General features: G+C 40.1%; 1 protein-coding gene and 1 pseudogene across 50 annotated transcripts in view; both read left to right on the forward strand.

Moving 5' to 3' along the window:
• CSPP1 (centrosome and spindle pole associated protein 1) overlaps window positions 1-26342 on the forward strand; it is a 130516-nt gene that overhangs the window by 99435 nt on the left and 4739 nt on the right. For 45 of the 50 annotated variants that reach the window (XM_045399117.3, XM_073998913.1, XM_073998910.1 and 42 more), the window contains 6 exons: window positions 327-444; window positions 6707-6846; window positions 10036-10176; window positions 12428-12474; window positions 14613-14676; window positions 25313-25422. In XM_045399117.3, the coding sequence (XP_045255052.2) occupies window positions 327-444; window positions 6707-6846; window positions 10036-10176; window positions 12428-12474; window positions 14613-14676; window positions 25313-25422 (620 nt within the window). Of the gene's footprint in view, window positions 1-326; window positions 445-6706; window positions 6847-10035; window positions 10177-12427; window positions 12475-14612; window positions 14677-25312; window positions 25427-26342 lie in introns of all 50 variants that reach the window. The other 5 variants (XR_012416455.1, XR_012416456.1, XR_012416457.1 and 2 more) reach the window with 3 other exon arrangements.
• Window positions 19784-20914, forward strand: LOC141407421 (nucleophosmin pseudogene; annotated as a pseudogene).

Here is a 26342-nt window from a genome sequence, read left to right on the forward strand (position 1 = left end):
TCATGCGCAATTTGTGCAAATACCACTGCAATCAAGATACAGAACTGTTCCATCACCATAAAGGAACTTCCTTGTGCCTCTCCTTTATAGTTGCCCTCCCACAAGAATATCGCTTCTAAAATTCCTATATTGTAAAAAATGTACTTATGGGTCCTAATGACATTCATAATTATGATCTGTGTATGTGTGTATATGTAAAATGTTAAAATATCTTTCATAAAATTGTCTCTGAGCAGTTTCACTTTATTATTAGTCAGGTTGTGTTTTAATGTTTAGTCTTTTGTTCTTATTCCTGTCGTGTTTTACTTATCAATGGGAATTTGCAGAGGAGAAAAAAAATGTAATTATGGAATTATCAGAAATGAGAAAACAACTTCGTAGTGAAGAGAGGCGTCTACAAGAGCGATTGCTACACATGGACAGTGATGATGAAATTCCTATCAGGCAAGTTTAGAATTGCACTTTTTGTTTTCTCTTGAGTTCTTTTACTTCACCTATGCAGTAATTTTGCAGTTTGGGAACAGGACTAATTCATCTTACTTAGAATCTCCTTACTTTCCTTTTCTTTGTCTTTTACAAAATCCGTTGTAGAAATTTAGTTCTCAAGGGGATTCATGTTGTAGGAATAGAAATTTCTGGGTTGGAATAATTACAGACAGTAGTTGCATTTTAGAACTGTTTTTTATATTTTCCATTAATAACGTAGCTTTCTGAAATACTTTTTTTCAACAAAATCACTTACAGGCTACCAAACCTTTCTGATCATTTTTGCCAGGAGTCATACATTTTTAAAGCAGTGTTCTTCAAACTTCAGTTTGCACTGTTTTAGTAGGTTGTAAAATCAACATAGTGGGTAACTACCACAATTCCTTTCTTCCTCTTTTTAAAAATAAACTTTCTATTTTGGGATAATTTTGATTATAAAAAAGTTGCGGGCTGGGTGCGGTTGCTCACACCTGTAATCCCAGCACTTTGGGAAGCGAAGGCGGGCGGATCACGAGGTCGGGAGATCGAGACCATCCTGGCTAACATGGTGAAACCCTGTCTCTACTAAAAATACAAAAAATTAACTGGGTGTGGTGGCATGCACCTGTGGTCCCAGCTACTTAGGAGGCTGAGGCAGGAGAATGGTATGAACCCAGGAGGTGGAGGTTGCAGTGAGCCCAGATCACACCACTGCACTCCAGCCTAGGCGACAGAGTGAGACTCTGTCTCACAAAAAAAAAAAAAGAAAAAGTTGCAAACAATACATAGAGTTTCTGTACACCCTTCATCTGGTTTTCCCTATTGTTAACGTCTTGTATTACCATGATATGTTTGTCACAACTCAGAGGCTGACATTAGAACATTACTATGAACTAAATTTGAGACTCTTTGGATTTCTCCAGTTTTCTACTAATGTTCTTCTTCTGTTCATGGGCCCCATACAAGATGTACCACGTTGCATTTAGTTGTCATGTCTCCCAGTCTCCTCGGGTCTGGGACAGTTTCCCAGTCTTCTCTTATTTTTCTTGTGAAAGTCTACATGGGCACTGGCCAGGTATCCTGTAGAATGCCTCCTTCTCTAGTCTGGATTTGTCTGATGTTTTCTGATTATTAGACTGGGATTAAGAGTTTCTGGAAAGAAGAGCACAGGCACTGTTCTGACATCACATTGTATCAGGGGTACATGATATCCACATGATACCTCTGGAAATGTTAACCTTGGTTAAAGTAGTGTTTGCCAGGATTCTGCACTAGAAAGTTAACTATTCTTTGGTCACAAATCACTAAATCTAGCACACCTGCAAGAGTGAGAAAGAGGTGGAATTAAGCTTCATCTCTTGGAGCAGGGGGTTACCCACATATAGTTTTTAGAATTCTTCCATAAGAAAGACTTGTCTCTTCTTCTTCCATTTATTTATTTATTCAGTCATTTATTTATTACTGTCATCTCATGTGTATTTATCTTACACTTTGGGTTATAAGTGAGTGCTACATTATTTTATTTCACAAATTGTTCCAACTTTGGCCATTTGGAGCTCTTTCAGGTTGGCTCCTGTGTCTCTTTGACATGTCCCCATCCTTTCATTTTTTGAAGACTTCTTTCCAGATGCCTCAGGATCATCTTGTATTTCCCCTACCCCATCCCTAGAATCAGCTATTTCTCCATTGAACCCTGGTTCCTTTTGGAGAATGTGTTTAGAAACCAGATAAGCTGGGTCTGTTTATTGCTGGGTGTCATTGCTTCTAGGCCCTCTGGATAATATATGTATGTATACTAAGTCATAAATATAAACATATCTATAATTGTTCCTATATCTATTTGTATATATATTAAGTTCATACCGATGTCTCTAACTCTAATCCAGTATGTGGTAGGATTTTAACGTAGCATGTTAATTTGCCTAATTACGCTTTGTTTAGATTTTTGTTTGTATTCTCTAGGAATATTGAAACAAGGTAAACAAGGTGAGGAAATTTCAAGATATAGATTGGCTAGATAATGAAATGTTATTCCAAGGTGGTAATTTTCAGTGATTCAGTAATTCTCCCATAGTAGGTCAATAAGTTCTAAACAATCGAGAGGTAGTGTTTTTTTTTTTCTATATTTACTTTTACAGTGTTATAAATGCCTTAACTGTGCAGTTTTCCATTTTCCAAACATGCATATTTAATTCAGTTTAATGTTTTTTTTTGACATTTTATTAATTTTTCTTTTCATTAGTAAATTCTTTTGGTAAACCAATATGATTTAAGAAAGAGTACTCAAGCAGTCCCTCAATTTTCTCACTTGAAAATTATACATGATAATTTCTACCCCTTGAGAGTCTAGTGAAGAATAAATAAATGTATGTATTTGAAATAAATAAATATATGTCTTTGTGACTCTTAAGTTCTAACTTAAGTTATAAAACATGTTACATTTATCATCATTTAGCAAGAATTGGTTGAATACATTTACTTTGGAATAATTTTAATATATATTCTGATTAAAGACATCTCAGAGTTGGTTCTTTATTGCAATTTCATGAATATTTGTACAAAAGGATTCTCGTATTCACTAAATAATTTGCCAAATTATCCAGCTCCTATCATGTGCTAGGCTCAAAACAAATGTGATGTAGCTCACATGTGAAGATTTAATAACCTATTTCCTAACTTACCAGTGTATTTAACTATTAGCATTAATGGAAACTAGACAGCAGTCCAATTTAATGGTCTCTTAGACATCTTTTTAGTATTTTGCATTGTAATAAATCTCCATAGAGTTCCTTTCACCTTAGGTATTAGAGGTCTCTGTCAGCCTTGACCAGGGTCCTTTATGGCCCCAGTGAATGCTCCCCTGCAAAAAGGAAGCTCCAGTAGAGCAGGGGTATTGTCTGTGGGGATCCCAGCTATCTTGTCTTGGTGCTTAGGGAAGATTTAATGATAAAGAAATGATGGGAGGAGTCTGACTAAGCCTCATAATAACCATAACTTAGAGCTCCATTTTCAAAAATAGAGGAGACCTAGTGCTGAGTGAAGCAGCAGTATTTTTTTTTTTTTTTTCAGGACTAGAAACACCATCCCTCTCTTATCATCACTCCCTCAAGCCCTGGCAGAAAACTCCCTTACTACCTGCTATGTATTAATTTCCTAGGTACCCCAGGAATCAGTTAACTAGTTAGGGTATCAAGTTCCTTGTAAAGTCCATTGTAAAGTTAATGTTGGGTCCTCTGAATAGTGCCCATATTGAACTACATATTAGTACCGTATTTCTATTTCTATTTTTATTTTTTTGAGACGGAGTCTCGCTCTGTCACCCAGGCTGGAGTGCAATGGCACGATCTTTGGCTCACTACAACCACTGCCTCCCGGGTTCAGGTGTTTCTCCTGCTTCAGCCTCCTGAGTGGCTAGGATTACAAGTACCCACCCCCACGCCTGACTAATTTTTGTATTTTTAGTAGAAACATGGTTTCACCATGTTGGTCAGGCTGGTCTCAACCTCCTGACCTCAGGTGATCCACCTGCCTCGGCCTCCCAAAGTGCTAGGATTACAGCTGTGAGCCACTGTGCCTGGGCAGTACCATATTTCTTTTTCTTTTTTTGGAGACAGAGTCTCTTTCTGTCACCCAGGCTGGAGTGCAGTGGCATGATCTTGGCTCCCAGCAACCTCTGCCTCCTGATTCAAGCAATTCTAGTGCCTCAGCCTCCCAAGTAGGTGGGACTACAGGTGCAGGCTACCACACCTGGCTAATTTTTGTATTTTTTAGTAGAGATGGGGTTTTTTTCCATATTGCCCAGGCTGGTCTCAAACTCCTGAGCTCAAGCAATACGTCTGCTTCCCAAAGTGCTGTGATTATAGGCGTGAGCCAGAGGGCCCTGCCTATTACCATATTTCTATGTGTGATTTCTGTTTTAGGTTGAGGGGAAGGTAATTTATTGATTATCTAATGCATGTCAGGTACTATACTAGGTACTTAACAGTATAAAATTTATCTTAATTCTGACCCGATATTGTGGCTCACCCCTGTAATCCCAGCACTTTGGGAGGCTGAGGCAGGCGGATAACCTGATGTCAGGAGTTCGAGACCAGTGTGGCCAACGTGGCAAAATCCTGTCTCTACTAAAAATACAAAAAAAAAAAAAAAAAAAAAAAAGCCGAAGCCGAGTGTGGTAATGCGTGCCTATAGACCCAGCTACTTGGGAGGCTGAGGCAGGAGAATTGCTTGAACTGGGAAGTGGAGGTTGCAGTGAGCTGAGATTGTGCCAGTGCACTCCAGCCTGGGCAAGAGAGCAAGACTCTTTCAAAAAAAAAAAAAAATTTATCTTAATTCTGTTGTTCACAATAAGACTATAAGGGGTAGGCATCTGCATTTTTACACATGATGAAATTGAGGTCAAATTGCTAATAAATAACAGAGCTGGTCTGAATCTCAGTTTCTCTGACCTTAGAGACTGTGATCTTCATACTCCATGAACATTTTATTTTTTCCATGAACATTTTAAAGTAAAGCTGAATCATTCTATTCTTGTAATAAGGTATCTTGCATCTGATGATTTTGAAAAATTTCAATGGCGTTATAAATATGCTATATTTTAAGGTAAATCGAACTAATAATAGAGCTATCCGAATAATTTTTTTTTTTTTAGACGGAGTCTTGCTGTGTCGCCCAGGCTGGAGTGCACTGGCACGATCTCAGCTCACTGCAAGCTCCACCTCCTGGGTTCACGCCATTCTCCTGCCTCAGCCTCCTGAGTAGCTGGGACTACAGGCGTGTGCCACCACGCCCGGCTAATTTTTTGTATTTTTTAGTAGAGACAGGGTTTCACTGTGTTAGCCAGGGTGGTGTTGATCTCCTGACCTCGTGATCCACCCACCTCGGCCTCCCAAAGTGCTGGGATTATAGGCGTGAGCCACCATGCCCGGCCAATTTTTTTTTTAAGAGATGGAGGGCCGGGTGCGGTGGCTCACACATGCCTGTAATCCCAGCACTTTGGGAGGCCGAGATCACGAGGTCAAGAGATAGAGACCATCTTGGCCAACACGGTGAAATCCCATCTCTACTAAAAATACCAAAAAATTAGCTGGGCCTAGTGGTGCAGCTCCTGTAGTCCCAGCTATTCAGGAGGCTGAGGAAGGAGAATTGCTTGAACCTGGGAGGCGAAGTTGCAGTGAGCCAAGATCACGCCACTGCACTCCAGCCTGGCAACAGAGCAAGACTCATTCTCAAAAAAAAAAAAAGAGACAGGGTCTCCCTCTGTTGTCCAGGCTGGAGTGCAGTGGCATGATCACAGCTTATTGCAGCCTTGGCCTCCTGGGCTCAATCAATCCTCTTGTCTCAGCAGTAGCCAGGACTACAGGCACACACCATCATGCTTGACTTTTTTTTTTTTTTTTGAGATAGAGTCTTGCTCTGTTACCCAAGCTGGAGTGCAGTGGCGTGATCTCGGCTCACCGCAGCCGCCTCCTCCCTGGTTCAAGCAGTTCTCATGCGTCAGCCTCCTGAGTATGTGGTAGTACAGGCACACACTATCACGCCCAACTAATTTTTGTATTTTTAGTAGAGACAGGGTTTCATCATTTTGGCCAGGCTGGTCTCAAACTGCTGACCTCAGGTGATTTGCCTGCCTTGGCCTCCCAAAGTGCTGGGATCACAGGTGTGAGCCCCCATGCCCGGCCAACCCTTTTTTTTTTTTTTTTTGAGACGGAATCTTGCTCTATTGCCCAGGCCAGAGTGCAGTGGTGTGATCTCAGGTCACTGCAGCCTCCACCTCCTGGGTTCAAGTGATTCTGCTGCCTCAGCCTCCCGAGTAGCTGGGACTACAGGCGTGCGCTATCACACCCAGCTAATTTTTGTATTTTTAGTAGACACGGGGTTTCTCCACATTGGCCAGTCTGGTCTTGAACTCCTGACCTCAGGTGATCCACCTGTCTTGGCCTCCAAAGTGCTGGATTGCAGGCATGAGACACCACGCCTGACCTCATTTTTTTTTTTTTTTTGTAGTGAGGGGATCTTGCTTTGTAGGCCAGGCTGGTATTGAACTCCTCATTTCAAGGAGTCCTCCTCTCTGCCTCCCAAAGTGCTGGGATTGCAAGTGTGAGCCACAGCACCTGGCCTAGAATAATTCTTTAATAATATGATGTGGTGAAAGAGACCAAATTTCTTTTACAGTGAATTAGATGTGAACTCACCTATTTTTCCTATAAAGCACATATTATGATTTGTCATTTGTCTATAGGAAAAGGGAAAGGAATCCCATGGATATATTTGATATGGCTAGACATCGGTTGCAAGCTCCTGTCAGAAGACAGTCACCTAAGGGCTTAGACGCTGCCACTTTTCAGAATATTCATGATTTTAATGAGCTGAAAGATAGAGGTGAGTAGATTGCTGCTCTTTTAAAGATGTAGCAGAAGTGCTCTACCCATATTTAAATATCTGTAAAGATTTTTGTACCCTTTTTCTAAAGTAGAATTTTATCTATGATATATATTTTAAGTTAAAATGAAATGAAACTTCTGTATTCTCTAGGTCTTCAGTTAACCAGTCTGGTAGATGAAGCTTTAGTTTGACTAACTGCTGTCTTTTGGAGAGCATATAGTGTTAAAGTCTGGGATGGATGAGATCGCATAGACTAGTATGAAGAATGGAACTTGGCATTTAATGGAGGATGGACAGACAAAGATGAGCTCATGAAAAATACTGAGGAGAAGTCAGAGAGACTGGAGGAGAAGCAGGAGAATGTAGGATTCTGAAACCTGAGCGGAAAGAGTATCAAGGAGACAGGATCGTGTAAGATGAATACTGGAAAATGTCAGTTGGATGAGGTCATTGGTGACCTCAGCTAGAGCTTTTTAAGTGGAATGATCGCCGATTAACTTTGGAATGAGGATTGACTAGGAAACAAGATATTGGAAACAATAGGCATAAGACTTTTAGAAGACCCTTGGCTGGGAAAGGGAAGGGGAAGGAGAGGGAGGGATCAGGAGCTGGAAGAGTCCTTAGAATGTGAATGTGAGGAGCTATGCAGGAGAAAGAGGTTCAGGCTCTAGGAGAGGGAGAGTGATTGTTGAAGTGAGCAGGGCACCTGGGTAGGCAGGAGGAAATCTAGGGGGTTTGAAGGAAGAGTTAGGAGAAGCTTTGATGTAGCCACTTAGGACGAATAGAAGAGAAAGTTTAGTAGGGAAATGGGATTTCCAAGGTACATGAGGCCTGGGAGATTGAGAATGTGTGGAGGAACCAAAATGTGTGTTGTGTAATTTTCCTTTAGGCATATTCAGCAGAGCAGGTGTTGGAGCAGAAGGGGCAGATTATGGGATGTGTGGTCATATGACCTAGGCCAGAAAACTGGAATTTAAGCTTTTTATCCTTTTGAAAGTAATATCTGTTTATTGTAGCAAATTCTCAAAATACAGAAAGATAGTAAGAAGGAAAAATCACCTTAGTCAAACTACCTGTATGTAAGTACCATTATCATTTTGGATGTTTTCTAGTCTTTCTGAGCGTAATTAAAAGAAAAAAAAGATAAATTGTGTTATTTATTTAATTTTCTCTATTGTTTTTCACCTAGATTTGCATGTATTATCAATTACATATACCATAGTTATTTTTTATGCTATCATATATTGATTACTTACTATCTGCCAGGCATTGTGTTAATCCAGTGGGTCTCGTGAGAAGTTTGATCTGAAGTCAAAACTGTTTGTATTATAAACTAAGACATTATTTGTATCTCTCATTCTTATTCTCTCATGTGTATACAGATTGGCCAGAGACTACATGGCATGTGATGATTTCATCTCTTTGAAGCTAGCAGAATGTGTCCTTGTATATTCTTGTGTTTTAAGAATCTCTTAGTTTTAACTTCTAATATGGCATGTGTGTGTGTGTGTGTGTGTGTGTGTGTGTGTGTGTCACATACATAAGTAAAACTCTTTGGGGTCCTCAATTTTTAAGAGTGTAAAAAAAAGATCTTGAGACCAAAAAAGTTTAAGCCATAGAATTGAGCCATTCATTTCCCTGTGTTACTACATCTTGCCCTCATTCACCAATGACCTGGTGGTTGGTATTGTTTTTTAATGAGTCTGGAAGCAGTGAAGCCAGGGACCAGTCCAAGTTTATGTGTCCAGAGACTTCTGTTAACTTCTGAAAATGGCTATTAGCCATTTTCACTATTTTGTTCTTTTGATAATTTCTGATCATAAAGCTTTATACATATTTAGGACCATAAAACTGTATATATATTTAGGCTTCTTTATTTATATTCCAGCAGTGTAATTAGTGAGTCAAAGGGAATAATATTTTCAAGGCTTTTTATATGTATGAACTGTATGTTTCTTCTCACGATTTAAAAATTTTTATTCTTGGCTGGGCGCAGTGGCTAGTGCCTGTAACCCCAGCACTTTCAGAGGCCGAGGCAGGTGGATCACAAGGTCAGGAGTTCAAGACCAGCCTGGCCAACATAGTGAAACCCCATCTCTACTAAAACCTACAAAAAAAAAAATTAACCGGGCATAGTGGTGGGCACCTGTAGTCCCAGCTACTTGGGAGACTGAGGCAGGAGAATTGCTTGAACCCAGGAGGTAGAGGTTGCAGTGAGCTGAGATCATGCTACTGCACTCCAGCCTGGGTAACAGAGTAATACTTTGTCTCAAAACAAAACAAAACAAAACAAAATTTATTCTTGTTAGTGGATATTCATGGAATTGTGACAGAGGTAAATTCCTTCAGAAATGGCAATCCCCGGCTGCGGTGGCTCATGCCTGTAATCCCAGCACTTTGGGAGGCCAAGGCAGGCAGATCACGAGGTCAGGAAATCGAGACCATCCTGGCTAACACAGCGAAACCCCGTCTCTACCAAAAATGCAAAAAATTAGCCAGGCATGGTGGCAGGCACCTATAGTCCCAGCTACTCAGGAGGCTGAGGCAGGGGAATGGTGTGAGCCTGGGAGGTGGAGCTGGCAGTGAACAAGACCGTGCCACTGCATTCCAGCCTGGGCGACAGAGCAAGACTCCATCTCAAAAAAAAAACAAAAACGAAAACAAACAAAAAACAGAAATGGCATTCCTCATCAAGTTCCAGCCAGTCTACGTTTATCTTGCTTTCTGCATGATACTTGTAAGGACTAAACTATTAATTGGCCAGTAACATTATTTTTTCACGTTTCCAGTATATTCTAGAGATCAGCCGTGGTTACAGTGTCTCATGGCTGCCTTAGTCATAGCCATGTGACCATCTGCTTGGATATACCTGCACATAGTTTGTGTTCTGGGTGGTATCCTGGCGGGGCTAGGACAGGTAGAGATGGAGAATGCGGCATCCACTGCTTGTTCTGGGGTATTCCTTATGTTGGTAAGTTTGTGAAAAGGCACTTATTAAAGAATATTAATTTCATGTTCTTTAGTTTTGTGGCTATTTACTGTCCTTTGACTTTAGTGATGTTTCACTATTTATATCATTTCCTTGATTTTGAAATGAGGTTACTCATGTTACTTATAGTGAAGTTTTACAAAATCTCATTTGAAAACAACATTTAACTTAGTTATATAACATATTTTTTATACCAGATTCAGAAACACGAGTTGATCTGAAATTTATGTACCCGGATCCTCCAAGAGATCATCACACCTTAGAGATTCAGCAGCAAGCCCTGCTAAGAGAGCAGCAGAAGAGGCTGAACAGAATAAAAATGCAAGAAGGTGCCAAAGGTAAGAAATAATCATTGCTGTGTCAAATAGTATTAGCACGCTGTTTTTCGGTAGGCTTTCTGCATCTCTTCTGTTGATTTCAGTCCCAGGCATCCTCCCTTCACTGGCAGCCCCATGCTCTGTGAAGGGAGGGTCCATTTGGTCTGTAGTACCAGAAAAGAAGTATGAGAAAGGGCTCTGGGTGGCTCCACCAGGGTGGTGTATTCATGCATGACAGGGGCCTAGCCATTCACTGTAGCCAGGAGGACTGAATACTTTGACCAGGCCAGGTGACATCTGCATTAGGAACTAGAAACCAAAGGAAGGAGTGCCAGGCAAACATATCAGTGCCCTGTCATGATGTGTCGGGCATTTGTCTACTGTGCCATGTCAGGCATTTGTCTACTGTGGTGTGAGTGTGTTTAAGTTTTGATGTGGCGTAAAATGTGCAAAGCATCAGACTGGACTATGAATATGTTTTCGTATAATCAACCAATTGAAAGATACTTAGTGGTTACTAGGAGCGCAGGTACTGGCCTGTATCCAGGGATATGGTGATGAATGACATATGCTGCTGCTCTTGAGGAGGTTGTATTTTGTTGGAGAAGTTAGATGCTAAAGAAGTATAACTGTGATGAATATTGCACAGAAGAAATCCAGGATGTCGTTGGATTTCTTGGGGTGGGTGGGTACCTAGAAGCAGAGTGGGGCTAGTTGTCTCAGAGAGCACTGATGGGGCCTGATGATAGCCAGGTGTACTGCATGGCCTTCCCATCTGTATTTCACCAGCTTTCAGGCCATCGAGGTTAACCATGGAAAATGAGTAATGAAAACACAACCATCAGATAACAAGAATGGAAGGGATGCTCCTGCCAGTTATTTTTAAGAAAATTTAAGACCCTATCTTGGGAGGCTGGTCTGACTTGCAGAATCTGAGGAAGCTTTTCTGACTTCATGAGAGAGCATCACAGGAGTAAGTGATGCAGCACTTTAGGCCCAGATCATAGGTCAAGACTTCAATAAACATATGCATAGGGATCGTCTCCCCTTCATCTGGTATAGAATTTTTAATAACAGCCTCATAGCCCTGTGACAGAATAAGCCTAATTCTAGGATAAGCAGTAGGTGTATCACCTGGAGAGAGGAGAGAAGCAAGTACATTCTTTAACCTTTGTACCCAGTCTGGTGGCATTTTTCTTTAGTCTCAAAATGAAGGTCTGATCTTGTGGGATTTTGGCATCTTAGACTGATTAGCCCAAAAGTAGTCCCCAGGTGGATACAGGTACATTTTGGCACTGAAGGTATCTATCTCCCACAGTAGCCACCCCCCAACTGCCAGTAGACACTATGATGACCTAATTCATAAGAATATGATCTCACTGGCTGGGTATGGCGGCTCATGCCCGTAATCCCAGCACTTTGGGAGGCCGAAGTGGGCAGATCATGAGGTCAGGAGTTCAAGACTAGTCTGGCCAACATAGTGAAACCCCCGTCTCTACTAAAAATACAAAAATTAGCTGGGCATGGTGGCGTGTGCCTGTAGTCCTAGCTACTCTGGAGCCTGAGTCAGGAGAATTGCTTGAACCCGGGAGGTGGTGGTTGCAGAGAGCCGAGATTGTGCCACTGCACTCCAGCTTGGGCAACAGAGTGAGACTTCGTCTCAAAAAAAATAAATAAATAAAAAAGAATATGGCCTCACTGTAAACAATCACAAATATGTCTATTAAAATATAGGAAAAGGAATACAGGCTATCATTGGCAACTTGTTTATTCTCAAAGGCAGTATCTAAAAAGGGCAAAATGTGCTATTCACAGGAACACATAGGAAGTCTGGTCATACTGGAGAGGCTTTGGGATACCTGATCCAAGATCTTTGCTTCGGGAACTAAGTGCCTGGAATTGAGCTTATTTCAGTTCCATGTGAGGGAGCCCCTATTTAACTCCATGCAACAACTTTCTACAGACTGTAGAAATCTGACAAGATGGTGAAGGATACTGCATTGATCATTTTCTTTTTCTGTTGGCATTAGTTTTACGTTTGCAATGATTTTACTTGTTATGTTCATTCATGTGAATGGGAGAATTTTATGCAGCTAGAATGGATGCAGGGCTGTGTTTATTAATAAGTGATATCTTTAAAATATTCTGAAGTGTGATAGTTGAAAAGTAATTTCCAGTAGAGAGCTAGTCAAAAAGATATTCTAAAATTTAATTTTATATAGTAAGCAATTTCTGACCTTTTAATTTGCTTTTGTTCTTCATTGACTTACAGTTGACTTAGATGCCATCCCAAGTGCTAAAGTACGAGAGCAAAGAATGGTAAGCAACCAGTTATAATTTTTCAAGTTAGTTTTTGGGGGATTAAAAATCTATAAGCATATGATGATCAAGTAATTCAAATTTTGAATTATTCAGGAATACTGAATTAAGAATGTAAGTCTTATCAGTAAAGTGGATAGCTTGAGAAGTGTTAGTATAATATATAGAGAAAACATATTATAATGGCTAAGAACAAGATTCTAGCACTAGGCTGTTCCAGTTAGTCTATTTTTAGCTGTGTGACTTAGGGCGAGTTATTTAATCTCTTTATGCCTCAGCTTCCTAATCTGTAAAATGAGGATAATAGTACTTAAATTAATATTTTTAAGGTACTTAGAAACAGGCCTGGCATATAAGTTTTTATAAGTGTTTATTAAATAAATAAAAATAGCTCCAGTGCTGTTGTTAGAACTGATATAATATATTAAAAGCCCTTACAGCAGGCCTGGCCCATGATGAGTGCAGTGTGAGTGTTTGCTGTCATTAGCGTGAGCAGTAGTGGGAGTGGGAGTCTGTTATGGAAATAGTGTTGTGGTCTACAAAGAAAATAAGCAAAGGAAGAGAACAGAGAATGGTAACACCCACCTGTATCCTAAGGGGGCCACTTTTTGTGCAAGATTGAATAAAGGGATAGGATGAGCTCTTTTCAATCAACAAATATTTATTATTTCCTATGGACCAGAAACTGTTCTAGGTGCCGGGGTATAGGAGTAAACAAAAGGGACAAAAATCCCTGCCCTCTGACAGCTTACATTGCAGAAGGAGGGAGAGACAGTAATCAAATAAATCAATAGTTTGTTGAATCATGGTGCTGTGGAGAAGACAACAGCAGAGAAGGCAGCTGGAGCATCCTGGGTGGGAGGGTTTATAGTTGGAAATACAGTGGGCATGGGGGCTCACTGGGTAGGTAACATTTCAGTAAGGACACCAGGGAGGTGTCCATGGAAAATGTGGGGGAACTTTTGGAGGAAGAACATTCCAGGAAGAGGCCCCTGTGGGAGCTGGCCTAGTGCATGTAAGGAGCAGTGGGAGAGCCATGAGCAAGGGCCAGTTGGACACATGGGGCAGGGGGTGACGAGGTGAGGCAGCAGGGCCTTGGGGGCCATTCTGGGGCTTTGCCTTTGACACTTGTGCATGTGATGAGAAGCTGCCAAGGTCTTTAAGTGGAGGAGTGACATGATCTGCTTGAGGTTTTTACTTGATCCACTGACTGCTGTGCATTTAGACTGAGTGGGGCAGGAGGCTATTGCAGTAATTTAGGCAAGAGACAGGCTCACTTTCTGATAATGAATGCAGTGCATCAGTGTAATTCATTGCCTTAAAAATTAATGGACAGCTCTTTGCTGGAGTGTCTTAATGAAGCCCAGAAATCTGCTAAGAAGGTGAAGGTAGGTGGAGTTGGATGACTTTAGGTTCCTTCTGACATGTTGGTGATGATTATTCTGTACTGAAAAATTCTCTATATGTAAATTTAAGTTTTCTCTCATTTGGGAGCTCATTATAATAAGCCCAATCTTAGCATTTTTTTCCTTACTATAATATGTGCTCCACTGTATCTGTGCTGCATCATTGTGACAATTGCTGTCACATAGGGCTGTCATAATCTGAGAGTATACCCCCCTCTCTCCCATGACACTGTGATCTACTCCAGAGCAGAAACTCTTAATTCATCTTTGTATCCCCAGTTCCTAGCATGAAAGAAATAGTAAGTGGGCTATACAGGTTTATGGAAATTCAAATGAATGAATCTTGGCAGTGGCTTAAAAACGTAATGTTTAATTGGGGTCTTTGCTTCATACTCTATTATATTTTCCATCAGTCATAATGTGATCCTTTTATTTGACTTCAACCATAAAGGGGCAGGAAGGAGTGGAGTTAGGGAATAAATGTGTGAGCTTGTAGAATCTGTAGCCTGGAGAGATACTGTCCTGTGTTGCTATCACCGTCTTCATAGGAATTGTGTGTGTTAAGTTTTTCCAGTATTTTCTGAGCATTGGAATGTAGTCAGTCCTACCTCTCCCCATCCTCTTCTGCTTTTAGGGAGAACAATGTGGAAACTTGTGCCTCTTCTTAGTACAAATTTGTTGTTTTTCCACACAAAACTAATAAAAATAGTCATTGAAACATGTTTCTTTTAGCCCAGAGATGACACTAGTGATTTCTTGAAAAACTCATTATTGGAATCTGATAGTGCTTTTATTGGTGAGTATATTTATTTTATTAAGGCTATATTATTTAAATATTAAACCTTTCTCCATACTTAAAAACCAGTACTGTATTCTTTGTTGCACAAGGTAGTAAAAAAAAAAAAAAAGGAATATTTTTTTTTCTGTTTTAATGAGTAATCATCAGATATTCCTTGCAAAGTTTTCAAAATCACAATTACTGAAATGAAATATAAAAGTCTTAGGAATAGTTGACAAACCTGTACATGAATGTTCATAATAGCCTCATTTCTAATGCCAAATGCTGGAATCAGCCCAGATGTCCTTCAGTAGATGAATGGTTAAACAAATGCTGGTACATCCATGCCATGGAATACCACTCAGCAATAAAAAGGAACGAAGTTTTGAAACTTGGATGAACTTGGATGACTCTTCAGGGAAATAGTCTGAGCAAAAAAGACAATCCCAATACATTACTGTATGATTCCATTTACATAACATTTTTGAAGTTACAGAATTAAGAAATTGAGAACAGATTTAGTGGTTGCCAGGGGTTGAGAGATAGGAAGAGGTGTATATAGTTATAAAAGGGCAAGAAGAGGGATCCTTGTGGTTTGGGAACTATTTAACAACTTGTTTGCAGGGGTGGATACACACATGTAAATGGGAAATAAAATAATAATAGATCTTAATACACACATAAAAACACACAAATGGGTATTGGTAAGATAGAAAATTGGAATCTGTGGGTTGTATCAGTATCAATATCCTGGTTGTGAGATTATACTTGAGTTCTGCAAAATGTTACCATTGGGGGAAACTGGACAAAATGTATAAGGAATCTCTACTATTTCTTATACCTGTGTGTGTACCTTAATTATTTTAATCTATTTATAGTTATCTTAATATTTCAGTCAAAAAAGTCATAAGACTATTTTATTTAGTCTTCAGAAGATAAGTAAAGGTACCATGGGATCTTTTTTCTTAAAGTAGTATACACTTATGATTATGTACTCTGATCATGAGTGTTTCTGCTATCCTAGGGCCATCAGGGAATGATCTAGTCTACATATTAGCTGTATTTCAGGCCAATTACTTTAGATATTCATGTGATAAAATTCCAAATTAACTTATATTTTTCTCTTAATGGTATTTTGTTGTTGTTGTTGCTGTTTTTGAGACAGGTCTTGCTCTGTCGCCCGGGCTGGAGTGCAGCAGCACAATCATTGCTCACTACAGCCTCAAATTCCTGGGCTCAAGTGCTCCTCCCATCTCAGCCTCCCCAGTAGCTGGGACTACAGCATGTACTACCATACCCAGTTATCTTTTTTATTTTTTGTAGAGATGAGGTCTCCCTATGTTGCCCAGGCTGGTCTCAAACACCTGGACTCAAGGGATCCTCCTGCCTCAGCCTCCCAAAGTGCTGGGATTACAGACATGAGCCACTGTACGTGGCCTTTTTTTTTTTTTTTTAATGAATTTTTCCTTTCCAAGGAAGATGCACTGGAGAGAGAAGGAAAAATAAAACAGCAGGAGACAGGGATGGGAAGATTGCTTGTCAGGGAAATGAGACCTGTCCTTCCTAACAGTGAAGATGGTCTGGGCCATTCAAGATGGTGTGTTGGAGTATTGCATGACACTAGAGCAAAGATACAGCAGTCTTTATGGTTAACAGTGACTGCAAATGCTGCGTAAGTCATGGCTGTGTTAACCACTGCTCTAAGGAATGTAAAGCTGGTGGTTTCAGTGCATTATTTTTAAAAAGTAGGGTTTTTTAAATTGTAAAATACACATAAACATAACGTTTACCATTTTAACCATTTTAAAGTGTACAGTTGACTGGCATTAAGTATTTCTATTGTGCAGCCACCACTATCATCCATCTCCAGAACTCATCTTGAAAATAGAAACTCTTCATATGAAACAGTAATTCCCCATTGCCCTCTCCCTCCAGCCCCTGGCATCCAACATTCTACTTTCCATCTCCATAAATTTGACTACTCTAGGACCTCATGTAAGTGGAATCATACAGTATTTATCCTTTGATGACTGGCGTATTTCACTTCACATAACATCTTTGAGGTTTATCCATGTTATAGCATGTGTCAAATTTTCTTTTTTTTCCCCTTAGAGACAGGGTCTCCCTTGCTACCCAGGCTGGAGTGCAGTGGTGTGATCATGGCTCACTGCAGCCTTGACCTCCCTGTGCTCAGATGATTCTCCTACCTCAGCCTCCCAAGTAGCTGAAACTACAGGCACACACTCACTACCATGCCCAAATAATTTTTGTATTTTTTGTAGAGACAGGGTTTCACCATGTTGCCCAGGTTGGTTGCGAACTCTTGAGCATAAGTGATTCTCCAACTGTGGCCTCCCAAAGTGCTGAGATCACGGGTGTGAGCTACCACACCCAGCCAGATTTCCCTTTTTATGCTGTGAATATATTCCATTGTATGTATGTACCGTGTTTTGTTTATCCATTCATCCGTCAGTAGACACTTGAGTGGCTTCCACCTTTTGGCTGTGGTGAATAATGCTCCTATGAATAGGTGTACAATTAGCTGTTGGAGTCACTGCTTTCAATTCTTTTGGGTATACACTAACAGATAGCATTTGCTAGATCATATAGTAATTCTATTTTTAATTATTTGAAGTCTCACCACATTGTTTTCCACAGCAGCTGCACCATTTTACATTCCTACCAGCAGTGCACAAAAGTTCTGATTTCTCTACATCCTTGTTAACACTTATTACTTTGTTTTTTGAATAGTAGCAATCTTTATAGGTGTGAGGTGGCATCTCATTGTGGTTTTGACTTACATTTCTGTAATGATTAGTGATGTTGAACATCTTTACATGTGCTTACTAATTGTACATCATTTTTGAAGAAATATCTATTTAAGACCTTTTCTAATTCTTAAAATCAGATATTTTTTGTTGTTACTGAGTTGTGGGAGTTCTTTATTATCTATTCTGGATCTTACCCCTTATCAGATACATGATTTGCAAATGTTTTCGACATAGTAGGTTGCCTTTTCACTCTGTTGGTTGTGTCCTTTGATACATAGGAGCTTTTAATTTTGGTACAGTCCAATTTATCTTTGCTTTTGTTGCCTGTGCTTTTGGTGTCACATCTAAGACATCATTGCCAAATCCAATACCATGAAGCTTTCCTCATATGCTTTCTTCTAAGAGTTTTATGTATAGTTTTAGCTCTTAACGTTTAGATGCCTAACCATGAAGTGTCAAAATACATGTCAGAAAGCGAAAGAATGGCAAGGAGAAATAGATGAATCCACTATCATGGTTAGAGATTTTTAACAATCAGTAAGGACATAGTTGAGTTCTGCAACACCATCAACCAACTGGATATAATGGACGTCAAAAGACACCTTCATTAACAACAACAGAACACATACTCTTCTCAGGGTCACATGGAACATTCAGCAGGACAGATTACAATCTGGGAAAGAAAACAAACCTTAACAGATGTAAAAGAAGATAAATCACACAATATCTGTCCCCAGACCACAATGGAAATAAACTAGAAATCAATAACAGAAAGATAGCTGGAAAAATCTCCAAATACTTTGGAGATTAAATGCCACATTTCTAAATAACTCATGGGTCAGAGAAAAAATATGAAAATACATTTTAAAACAACTTGATCTAAATGAAAATGAAAATACAACTTCTCAATTTGTAGGAGGTAGCAGAAATAACGCTTGTCTTTCTACTTTCCTAATGTATGCATTCAGTTAAATGTAGAATGCCAAACTCTAAAACCCACAGAAGATAACAACAGAAAATCTAGACAACCTTGGGTATGGTGATGACTTTTAGATACAAAACCAAAGTCATAATTTATGAAAGAAATAACTGATAAGCCAGACTATGTAAAAGTTTTAAAAATTGGTAATTTTTTTTCTTTTATTAGATAAAGTCTCGCTGTTGTCCCCAGGCTGCAGCGTGATGGCATGATCTTGGCTCACTGCAACCTCCGCCTCCCGGGTTCAAGCGATTCTCCTGCCTCAGCCTCCCGAGTAGTTGGGATTACAGGCACCTGCCACCACACCTGGCTAATTTTTGTATTTTTAGTAGAGATGGGGTTTCACCATGTTGACCAGGCTGGTCTCGAACTCCTGACCTCAGGTGATCCACCTGCCTCGGCCTCCCAAAGTGCTGGGATTATAGGCATGAGCCACTGCGCCCGGCCAAAAATTGGTAAATTGTTAAGATACTCAAATTTATAACATTGACTGCATACATGAAGAAAAGTAGAAAGATCTAAAATCAGTATTCTAAGCTTCCACATACGAAATTTAGAAAATAATTAAATCCAAAGTAAGCAGGAGAAATAAAAATTGGAGCAGAAATCCATGCAATTGAAAACAGGAAATCAATAGAGGAAATTAATGAAACCAAGAGTTATTTCTGAGAAGATCAGTAAGCCTCTAGCCAAGCTAATAAGAGAGAAGACACAAATTACTAATATCAGAGACAGGGCATATCTGGCTGGGCATGGCTCACACCTGTAATCCCAGCACTTTGGGAGGCTGAGGTGGGTGGATCACCTGAGTTCAGGAGTTCGAGACCAGTCTGGTCAACTTGGCAAAACCGGGTGTCTACTAAAAACATAAAGATTAGCTGGGCATGGTGGTGCATGCCCGTAGTCCCAGCTACCTGGGAGGCTGAGGCAGGAGAATTGCTTGAACCAGGAGGTGGAGGTTACAGTGAGCTGAGATCGTGCCACTGCACTCCAGCCTGGGTGACACAGCGAGATTCTGTCCAAAAAAAAAAAGGTTGGGGGGCATATCACTACAGGTCCCACGAACATTAAAAACATAGTTGGCTGGGAGCGATGGCTCAAGCCTGTAATCCCAGCACTTTGGGAGGCTGAGGCAGGTGGATCACAAGGTCAGGAGATTGAGACCATCCTGGCTAACATGGTGAAACCCCGTCTCTACTAAAAATACAAAAAAAAAAAAAGAAAAATAAAAAAACCAGGCGTGGTGGCAGGCACCTGTAGTCCCAGCTCTTCAGGAGGCTGAGGCAGGAAAATGGCATGAACCCGGGAGGTGGAGCTTGCAGTGAGCCGAGATTGCGCCACTGCACACCAGCCTGCGCAACAGAGCAAGACTCCGTCTCAAAACAAAACAAAACAAAAAAAACATAGTCCAAGATCCTGGTGTGATTCCGTTCTGCTTGGCTGTTCTCTTGAGTACTGGTCATTTATCTCTGCCCACCTTCTTTCCCACCTAAGTGGGTGCCACCACCGATGGAAGATTTGATGGACATGGACATGAGTCCTGAGGCCCCAGAACTATCTTTTCGGTTGTTGAACTAAAGGCTGACAAAGATTATCACTTTAAGGTGGATACTGATGAAAATGAGCACCAGTTATCTTTAAGAACGTTCAGTTTAGGGGCTGGTTCAGTTTAGGGTGCTGGTGTAAAGGATGAATTGCACATTATTGAAGCAGAAGCAATGAATTACGAAGGCAGTCCAATTAAAGTAACACTGGCAACTTTGAAAATGTCTGTACAGCCAGTGGTTTCCCTTGGGGGCTTTGAAATCATACCACCAGTGCTCTTATGGTTGAAGTGTGGTTCAGGGCCAGTGCATATTAGTGGACAACACTTAGTAGTTGTGGAGGAAGATGCAGAGTCAGAAGATGAAGAGGAGGAGGGTGTGAAACTCTTAAGTATATCTGGAAAGCAGTCTGCCCCTGAGGTGGTAGCAGGGTTCCACAGAAAAAAGTAAAACTTGCTGCTAATGAAGATGAAGAAGATGATGATGATTTTGATGATGAGGAAGCTGAAGAAAAAGCGCCAGTGAAGAAATCTATACAAGATATTTCAGCCATAAATGCACAAAAGTCAAATCAGAATGGAAAACACTCAAAAGCATCAACACCAAGATCAAAAGGACAAGAATCCTTCAAAAACCAGGAAAAAACCCCTAAAACACCGAAAGGACCTAGTTCTGTAGAAGACATTAAAGCAAAAAAAAAGGCGGTTCTCTTCCCAAAGTGGAAGCCACGTTCATTAATTATGTGAAGAATTGCTTCTGGATGATTGATCAGGAGGCTATTCAAGATCTCTGGCAGTGGAGGAAGTCTCTTTAAGAAAATAGTTTAAGCAATTTGTTAAAAATTTTCCATCTTATTTCATTTCTGTAACAGTTGAAATCTGGCTGTCCTTTTTATAATGCAGAGTGAGAACTTTCCCTACCGTGTTTGATAAGTATTGTCCAGGTTCCATTGCCAAGAATGTGTTGTCCACAATACCTGTTTAGTTTTTAAAGATGCAACTTCACCCTTAGCTTGGTTTTAAGTATGTATGGAATGTCATGATAGGACATAGTAGTAGTGGTGGTCAGACATGGAAATGGTGGGGAGACAAAAATATACATGTGAAATAAATCTCAGTGTTTTAATTAAAAAACAAACAAAAACCACAAAGAAAACATAGTCCAAGAATACCTTGAACAACTCTATGCCCACAAATCTGATCACCTAAAGTCTACCACCCATTTATGGTAACTCAGCCAACTCAGAATAGAGGGGAGACTTCTACAACTTGATAAGGAACATCTACAAAAGTCCTACAGCTAACATCATAATGATGAGAAACTAGAAGCTTTCCTGCTAAGATCAGGATGTCCTTTCTCACCACTGATTAACATCATACTGGAAGTCCTAGCTAATATTAGCAGTAAGGCAGAAAAGGAAATAAAAGGTGTACTGATTGGAAAGGGAGAAATAGAATTGTCTTTGTTCACAGATGATATGATTGTCTATAGAAACTCTGAAGGAATCAACTGAAAAACTCCTGGAACTAGTAAGCAGTTATAATAAAGTTGCGGGATACAAGATTAATATATAAAACTCAGGCACTTTGCAATATGCCAGCAATGTACAAGTGAAATTTGAAATTAAAAACACAATACCACTTACATTAGCATTCCCCCAAGAAATACTGAGATATCTATCTATCTATCTATCTATCTATCTATCTATCTATCTATCTATCTATCTATCTCTGTCTGTCTGTCTGTCTGTCTGTCTGTCTGTCTATCTATCTATCTATCTAGAACTGCCTGAGGAAAACTACAAAACTGATGAAATTGAAGGACTACTAAATAAATGGAGATATATTCCATGACCATGCACAGGATGACTCAGTATTGTCAAGATGTCAGGTCTTCTCAACTTGATCTACAGATTTAGTACAATCCCAATAAAAATCCCAGCAAGTTATCATGTGGATAACAACAAACTGATTCTAAAGTTCATTTGGAAAGGCAAAAGATCCAGAATAGCCAACACAATGTTTAAAGAGAACAGAGTTGGAGGACTGTCACAGCTGACTTCAAGAGTTATGATAAAGTTATAATAATACAATGTGGCATTGGTGAAAGAATAGACAAATAGACCAGCTGAATGGAATATGGAGCCCAGAAATAGACTTATGCAGGCTGGGCACAGTGGCTCACATCTTTGGGAGGCTACTTGAGGCCAGGAGTTTGAGACCTCACTGGGCAACAAAGTTAAGATCTTGTCTCTACAGAAAAAAAAAAAAAAAAAAATTAGCCAATGTGGTGGCACGTACCTGAAGTCCTAGCTATTTGGGAGGCTGAGGTGGGAGGATTACTTGAACCTGGAAGTTCAAGGCTGCCGTGAGCTATGATCACACCACTGAACTCCAGCCTGGGCAACAGAGAAAGACCTTGTCTCAAAAAAAGAAATAGACTCATGCAAATATAGTCAGCTGATCTCTGACAAAAGACCAAAGGCAGTACTGACAAAGGACCAAAGGCAGTATTATGATGGAGAAAAGACAGTCTTTTCTACAAATAATGCTGGGACAGCAGGACATCTGCATGTGAAAAAATAAACCTAGACACAGATCTTACACCCTTCACAAAAATTAACTCAAAGTTGATCTTACATCTAAATGTAAAATGCTAAATTGAAAAACTCATAGACGATAACAACAGAAAATCTAGATGACCTTGGGTATGGTGATGACTTTTAGATACAAAACAAAGAAATAATTGATAAGCCGGACTTTGTAAAAATTAAAAACTTGCTGTGCTCTATAAAAGACACTGTTAATTAAGAGAATGAGAAGACAGGACAGAGACTGTAAGAAAATATTTGCAAAAGACATATCAGATAAAGGACTGCTATCCAAAATATACAAAGAAATCTTAAAACTCAACAATAAGAAAATAAAAAAACTGATTAAAAGATTGAGCAAGACTTGCACCACACATCACCATCAAGATATAAGACTATGTAAGGATGCTATTGAGAGACAGGACTGGCTGGATTTCCTAGGCCGACTAAGAATTTCTAAGCCTGGCTGGGAAGGTGACTGCACCCACCTTTAAACATGGGGCTTGTAACTCAGCTAACACCCAACCAATCAGGTAGTAAAGAGGGCTCACTAAAATACAAATTAGGCTAAAGCAGGAGGTTAAGAAATAGTCAAATCATATATCACCTGAGAGCACAGGGGGAGGGACAATGATCAGGATATAAACCCAGGCATTTGAGCTGGGAGTAGCAACCCTCTTTGGGTCCCCTCCCATTGTATGGGAGCTCTGTTTTCACTCTATTAAATCTTGCAGCTGCATGCTCTTCTGGTCCGTGTTTGTTACGGCTCGAGCTGAGCTTTCGCTTGCCGTCCACCAGTGTTGTTTGCCGCCGTCGCAGACCCGCCTCTGACTTCCACCCCTCCTGATCTGGCAGGGTATCCGGTGCACTTCTGATCCACCGAGGTGGCGCCCATTGCCGCTCCCAATCAGGCTAAAGGCTCGCCATTGTTCCTGCACGACTAAGTGCCTGGGTTTGTCCTAATCAAGCTGAACACTAGTCTCTGGGTTCCATGGTTCTCTTTTGTGACCCCGGCTTCTAATAGAGCTGTAACACTCATGCATGGCCCAAGATTCCGTTCCTTGGAATCTGAGGCCAAGAACCCCAGGTCAGAGAACAAGAGGCTTGCCACCATCTTGGAAGCGGCCCACCACCACTTGGGAGTTCTAAGAACAAGGACCCGCCTGGTAACACATTAGAGAATTGTAAATTAAAATGAGATACCACCACATACCTGCTAGAATGGCCAGCATTCAAAACACTGACACCAAATGCTGGCAAGGTTTTAGAGCAATAGGAACTCTCATTCATTGCTGGTGGGCCTGCAAAAGTGTAGTCAATTTTGGAAGACAGTGTGGCAATTTCTTACAAAAATAAACATATTCTTACCATACAGTTCAGCATATATACTCCTTGGTATTTGCCTGAGGGAGTTGAAAACTTGTCCATAAAGAAACCTGCACGCAGATATTTATAGCACCTTTATTCATAATTGCTAAAACTTGGAAGCAGCCAAGATGTCTTTCAGGAGGTGAATGGATAAAGTGTGGTACATCCAGACAATGCAATCGTTTTCAGCGCTAAAACAAAATGAGCTACTAAACCATGAAAAGGCATGGAAGGACCCAAAACTTATTTTAGAATTATAGAAAGCCCCACATCTTATTCAATAACAGTTATTTCTATTGTTAAAAACCCATACAGTATACATTTGGATAATTGAATATCAATTGTATGTTAAATGATGATAGTTTTGTATAAATGTTAAATTTTCTGAATGTTATAATTAGATTTTTGCAGTGTAGGAGCCAGTCCTTGTTCTTAGAGGGTACACACTGAAATAGAGACAAAATGCCATGATGTCTCCAATTTATTGGTGTAGCAAAGTGGCTTGGCAAAAACAGCATCCCCCCAAATATATATAGAAATGGGCAAAGTAACTAATGGTGATTCTAAGTATGTGTATTATTCTAACTTTTCTTTAGGTATAATTTTTTTCAAAGGAGCTGTGGAGGTTACCGTAGATGTTGTAGGCTATTTGTCCATGTCAAATTAGCTCTGGTCCACTTGAATGATTATAAGCAAAAAGACCGACAATACCAAGTGTTGATGAGGATGTGGGGAAATTGGAACCTTCTTACAATGTAAAATGTAAATAGGTTGGTAGTTCCTCAAAATGCAGAACAGAGTTAACCATAATACCCAGCAATTTCATTTCTGGTTCTATAACCCAAAGAAATGAGACGATACGTCCACACAAAAACTTGAATGTGAATGTTCATAGCAGTGTTATTCATAATTGCTAGCAACTAGCAAATGTCCATTTACTGGTAAATGCATAGACAAAATATGACATATCCATATGATGGAGTATTATTCAGCAGTAAAATGTAATAAACAAACATGGCACAGCACAGATGAATCTCATACACCTTATTGCTAAGTGAAAAGACACATAAGATTAAGTTGTAGAATTCCATTTATGTTTGGTGTTGGGTAAGGTAAATCTGTTGAAACAGAGCAGTGTTTGCCCAGGGCAGCAAGTAGGAGTAGGGAGTGATTGCCAGTGGGCACAAAGGAGCTGTTTAAGGTGATGGAAATGCTCTAAAGTGATGATTGCACAACTCTGTAAATTTGCTAAAAAAATCACCGAACTGTGTATGTACACTTAAATTGAGTGTATTTCATGGTATTGTAAGCAAAATGTAATGAAAAGACAGGCTCTTGGTTTAGCTCTGAGTAAGATTTGAAGCGGTATTAAGACTCCTTCTGCTTTTTGGGGTCCTCTTAGGTGCTTACGGTGAGACATATCCTGCCATTGAAGATGACGTCCTCCCTCCACCATCACAGTTGCCCTCTGCACGGGAGCGCAGGAGGAACAAATGGAAAGGACTAGACATTGTGTGTATGAAACTTCTTTTCTTCCCCTTTTCAACTTAGAAGAATGAGAGGTCTGGGTTCTGACCCATGCTAAATCTGTGTGGCCCCATAAAGAAAGAGCACTTGCTTGAAATTCAGACATGGGTCTGAATCTAGGCTCAGCCTTGACTGGATGACCTTGGGTAGCTATTGAATTCTGCTGCTTTGGCTTCTTCCAGATAATAATAGTATTTTCTTGTCTCCTGGGGTGGCTGTAAGTAGCTCTGCATCCCAACCTTCCTCCTTCTCCTGCAGAATATATGGATTTCAGAGAGGCACAAGAAGGAACTGATGCCATTTATCGAAAAGCCTCATGATAACCTAATTCTGTGATATAGGCGTCATCTTCATTTCGGTCAAATGACTTGCCAAGGTCATATGGGCAAGAAGGCTGAGATTCAAACCCATGTTCTCATCACTGTGCTCCCCAGCTTTACGGTGTAGCCAGTAAAAAGTAGAGGCTTTGGAGTTTATGTCCCAACGATGTCACCTCCTTGTTGGGCAGGCAGCTTGGGCAATTTCTTAAACTCTATGTTTCCTTTTATATGACATTAAGATACAGTTAATATGAAGCATTTAGCACTGAGCCATGTATGCAGAGAGCTCTCACCAAGTAACAGATGCTATTAGCATTATTATATGTACAGCATTACCAGGTGAAAATAGCTTTGCTTTTTGCCTTAGGCAACCACCAATCTACTTTGGTTTCTATAGATGTGCCTTTTCTGGACATTTAATATAAATGAGATCATACATTCTATGGTTATTTGTGACTGGATTTGTCTGTCTTCTTTTGAAGGTCATTCATGTTGTAGCATGTGCCAGTACTGATGCCTCGTTAGTGTTGAATAATTTTCCACTGTATTAGTATCCCACATTTTGTTTATCCATTTAACAATTAA

This window comes from Macaca fascicularis, chromosome 8 (assembly GCF_037993035.2).
Source record: "Macaca fascicularis isolate 582-1 chromosome 8, T2T-MFA8v1.1".
Taxonomy (NCBI): Eukaryota; Metazoa; Chordata; class Mammalia; order Primates; family Cercopithecidae; genus Macaca; species Macaca fascicularis.